The 4,991-nt window shown below is 34.4% G+C and overlaps 1 protein-coding gene across 1 annotated transcript; it reads right to left on the bottom strand.

Annotated features, from left to right (window-relative positions):
- Positions 1 to 404: 404 nt before the first annotated feature.
- On the bottom strand, positions 405 to 3,532 carry LOC132561883 (uncharacterized). The gene is made up of 3 exons (XM_060226590.1): positions 3,328 to 3,532; positions 2,455 to 2,604; positions 405 to 1,686 (listed from the first exon to the last, which is right to left on the bottom strand). Exons 1-3 carry the CDS (start codon positions 3,530 to 3,532, stop codon positions 1,319 to 1,321), a joined length of 723 nt encoding a protein of 240 aa, XP_060082573.1. The 3' UTR covers positions 405 to 1,318.
- Between the last annotated feature and the right edge of the window lie 1,459 nt (positions 3,533 to 4,991).

The raw sequence follows: 4,991 nt of genomic DNA, 5'->3' as shown, positions 1-4,991 counted from the left end.
TAACATATTGCTGTAAAGGAAGGTAACTTATGATATCAAAAAATGCATAGCTTAAAGCGCCAACATACGTAACTTTCATTTAAAAATTGAAGAGAAAAAATAATGTATTTACAATTATGTATTAAAAAGATAAATTATTTATCAACTACTCAAGACGATACCGTGCTTGTATATTTTATATGTAAACATGTTTCAATTTATGAACATTACCGAACAGAAGTATATTATATGAATAGATATTTCAGTATGTTTAAATTTTATCTCTGCATAATTACCAATAAAACGTTTTCAGAGTTTTTTCAATCTCGCAAATTTTGTCAAATGATCCATACATTGAGGTTTTAAAGATATCAAAAATGAATAATGTGTAAACATTTTATAACTAAACCTTATTCAATGTTTATGTATAGAAATCTAAATTTATTTTTTTCATGAATTACATCATAGGATTTTCAATTTTAGCATTTTGCGAGTTAAAATGAAAATTTGTTTCATAAATCATATATCGCATTGATCATGATTACGTTCAGTCGAGCAAATATCGATGAAAGCGGCCATTTTTAGGTCACACTTGAAGTTATTCCATATTTATGATCACTATTGTTACATCACGAGGCAATCTGTGAGTGTGTGATGTTTTCACCTGACGTCACAAAAAGCTGTATTACACATCTGCCATACGCAAATATATTACTTGGGTACATTCAGTGGATATCAAAACAGTGATCAGAACTGTTAAAAGTTGATCTATTTTATGAAATAAGTCTTAGAATTGCATATTTGCAAGATTTGCTGAACAAAACTTAAATCTTCGAGACAGATTTTTAAAATCTCATATGAAAAAAAAATGATATAAATTAGAAAAGCTACATTTAGACAGGTTCAAAATCAAAAATGTCCAGAATGTGTTAAAATGAACAAGATAAGGAAGACATCCATTTTGCTGTGTCCTTTTAAATTGATATCGTCTACAATTGATTCCTGGCCGGCACAGCCAATGACAAAAACCCCAGGTTATGGTACATTAGTGGCATTTACGTAAAATTATTACACGATGTAACAGGAAGATAATCTGATCAAGCTGGATTTAGATTGTATTAATCATATATATGAATACGGTTTGAAATAATAATACAAATAGCATATACTGGTTATTACGGTAGATCATATATAATTGTCGCACGGGAGCAGAGTTTTTGGTCAATAGGGTTTGCGATCCGTTAACACTTATGATAAACTGGAAACATCAAAAATTAAATGGAATGAAAACACGTCAAAAAAAAAATAATGTATGTCAGGCAGATATTGCTCAATTCTTTCATGCTTGGTCGTATCCATATGATGGATGGCTCTGGGGTAATCCATATGAGGCAGAAGTCTGCACGTCGGTTTGGATGTTTTGAGGGTGTTCTGGTTTACTAACAGGTGGGTTAGCGATAGTATTTGTCTGCATTACAAGCATTGGAGGAGCTGCAGCGGTTACGAAACCAGTTGTCATCGGAGGTACAGGCATACGGTTGGCATGGATGAACATGGCGATGGCTGCAACCAAATGGAGTACTGCCACAAGACATGCAATGTAGAAAGAATAGCCGGGCGTGATTGAAAGGTCGGTGAGTACATCATTTAAGCCGACATCTATCAAAGATAAATAAATCCAGACGACAGCACCAAGAAGAAGCGAACCTGAAATCAAGATGAAATATGCAAAGGTTACTTTGCTCCCTTAAACAGTCTTATTTTTTTTCAAACATGGCATTTTCTAATAATTTTAAAAATGGCTGCTTGGAAAATCTACAAAAATCACCTGCAACACGAAGTATAAAAATACTTTATGTTTACGATATAATCTAATAGTAAACTTGAAAAAGTATTAATTCAATTATATTTTTAATTAAAATGAAGGTAGGAGAGGGGGAGGGAGTCATAGGGGTTTTTGCAGGTTATTTTATATATCATGTTTATATTGCAATAAATTCTAAATCATGAATATAAACATCATATCGGGCGATGAACGCCCAGTTCACTTTTATGTTTTTATATTTTTTTGAGTAAAATGTAGGATTGTTTGGAAACTAAAACCCCACATTTCCGTGGAAACTTTTGGTTTCGGAAACCTGAGGATGGTCCTAGTTCCTTGTTCTGTTGAAGAAAAACGGTACTTGGAACCAGATCCTGGTTACGTTAAAGAAAAGGGTTTATGTTCGCAAATCGACAAGTCCAATAGGTATGGTCTTATCTGGATCTGGTACTGAGGATTCGAACCCACAACCTTTCCGACAGAGATTAAGACTACCATAGCTTTATTTTTAAAAGAAATTTGTTCTTTTATGGAACTTACAATTGCATTTCATTTACGTCTAACTGTAAGCGGAACTGGGAACTAGAAACTGGAAACTAACCCCAGGAATATTTTTCTTATAAGAAACGTCGGTTGGTACAAAATATATTTACCCGAAGTGATCCACAAAGAAGCCGTCCTCTGGATGAAGGATCTTTCGTGACAAGGTTTTCCGGAGACTGCGTGAGCAAAACACATGACGATGGATACAAAGTTGAAGACACATCCCAGCACATTCAGTCCTATAAAGGCTATGTAGCTAACTGGAATGGATAAATGAATATATAATGAACAGATAAATAAATATATAAATAAACAAAGTCACAGGTAAGTTTGACATTGATATATGTATATATGATACATTATTGTCGATGATTTTTAATTAATTTCAAATTACAACTCTGATGGTAACTTTCTGCTACATGAAATATCGAGTGACGTCACTAAGATGACGTAGTGACGTCATACAGTAATAATGATGTCATGAAAATTTTAGTTATCAAAAGATCTAAACATTACATAATGATTTTGTTATCTTAACTTGATGTAAAGCAGGATGGTCGGTATACCGAGAATGAGATAATTATGGTCTGTCTATACATTCGTTCACGTTATATTGGTTCAACAATAAAGTCTTAAATGACATACACTGTAGTTGTGACAATATCACTTAAAAATGAAATAAAAATACTCCAAAATTTAAGACGCACTCGTCTGTCTGTCTGTCTGTCTGTCTGTCTGTCTGTCTCTTTTTCATACCAAGAAACTTGAAACCCTTTTGTCATGTTGATAAGAAAACACAAAATTATACATTATATAATTATCGTCACATACATATTTCTGTTGAATATAAGTGATTGCTTACAGTTGAACAGCACAGAAATATCACATTACATTGTTAATATATACACTTTTTACAAGAATGGTGTAAATTTTAGGTAATACTCAGGTGTGATTACATAAATTTCTGCTTCAAATCAACTTACATGAAGGGCTCTGCTGTTTGAACACATACTCGATGTATGATAGACATTCTCTGCCTGTCACACAGACATCAAACAATCCAACTGTTATATATGTTTGTCCATTTCCATCAACAACGAACCAGTTTGGTGTTGCTATGGATACCGTCTGGAGTATCAACAGCACTAATGCCGAAAAGCCAAATAACAACGTAATTTTGGACACCATCTTAAACTGCTGCCGTGGAAAACTCCTCCAAATTCTATCCTGGCTCTGAGCTTAGTGAGGTTTCTCTTCCTTGTTTATATCTAACATTTTCTGTAGTTACTCAATTTACATAAATGACGACATGTCTGACCCTGAGCGCATGCGTAGTCAGTCATGACGCGCAAGCCTGATCCATGCAATGACCTCTAACTGTTGCCAACCATGGTTTAGGTGTGGATAGGACACAGTGCACAGTAATATCATCGGGGAAAAATATCAGAAAGGATGAAAATAAATAAATAAAATAAAATATACTAAAATGAAAATGATTTGATGAAACGAAGTATACAAAACATATAATTGGTCAGTGTCCAGAAAAAAAACCAAACAAACAAACAAACAAAAACAAACAAATAAATAACGCCAGTGGCCTTGATTAGGATTTTTCGTGTAAATGCCTGAATGTTATTTTGATATCGACAGCAATACTATCATTCGTGCCCATTCAGTGATTGACATGTGATCAAAATCGTTCATTTGATGCTTCTGTGTTAAATTCCTTCTTCCGGGTTTTGTGGAGACGTTTATTTGAAAGCATACATATGTAACGTTCATCAGACCATTACGGCGTGCACGAAATTTCTCTGAAATGGGCGTGTTTACACAAAACATTCGGGTTGGTTGTCTTAAAGCAACACATTCACAATTTCAGACAAAGCGGCTATAAATTTGTTACTCTACCTGAACGTGTCATTTCTTTCGAGTGCTAGCAAATACTTGGTGTAAAAAAACATGATTTTTATCTCCGACGCTTAGTACATACAACAAGAGCCGAGTTCCTGTGAGCCGTAACCTGCATGTCACGATTTTATTTACACATGTTTATGAAGCTCTTAAATTATTACATACAGTATAAAAATATAATATTTATCGAATTATGTGGCTAGTGTTCCTACCCAACTAGATTTTGACTCTTTTTTGATCACTCTGGATTTCCCTTAGTCGCCTCAGAAGTCGGCCTCAAAATGTAGGCCCATAGCAACACTGACGGGTCCTAACAGGACAAAACAGCAGTGTGCACAGTTTAATTTATGGTTTGGCTCTTATGTATCTCACTCTATATTTTTATTAAGGTTGCTGTTTACTTGTGTGTCTTTTGTACAGTCCTTTGGCTCTGCATAGTGGTTTCTATATTTCCCTTTTCATTATGACATGAAAATACATACATGTTAACACAATCATAATTCGAAGCTAAGATTAATAAACATTTACATGGAGACTACTGGAAAAAAGGACAAGGAAAATAAGAACACGTGTTCCATAAGAGTGGGCGTCTTTTTCTTTATCGACGATACCCGACAAGTAAATCTTGGTCAATCCAAGAAAGTAATGCCACGCCCTCAAATGACAGCAAGGTATACAACAACGGAACCTTCAAACAAACTCGCGAGTCGCAAAAACGTCCGGTTTCATGCCACAA

This window comes from Ylistrum balloti, unplaced genomic scaffold (genome assembly GCF_031769215.1).
Source record: "Ylistrum balloti isolate Yb309-2 unplaced genomic scaffold, AGI_CSIRO_Ybal_v1 Utg371294, whole genome shotgun sequence".
Lineage (NCBI taxonomy): Eukaryota > Metazoa > Mollusca > Bivalvia > Pectinida > Pectinidae > Ylistrum > Ylistrum balloti.
Note: the sequence above shows the minus strand (reverse complement) of the source record. Positions and strands in the feature narration are given on the sequence as shown.

Coding starts and splice junctions, on each gene's coding strand:
- LOC132561883 (XM_060226590.1), bottom strand. CDS start 3,532: ATGGTGTCCAAAATTACGTTGTTATTTGGCTTTTCGGCATTAGTGCTG. Junction 2,605..3,327: donor CAAACAGCAGAGCCCTTCAT/GTAAGTTGATTT, acceptor TATCCATTCCAG/TTAGCTACATAGCCTTTATA. Junction 1,687..2,454: donor TTCTTTGTGGATCACTTCGG/GTAAATATATTT, acceptor TCTTGATTTCAG/GTTCGCTTCTTCTTGGTGCT.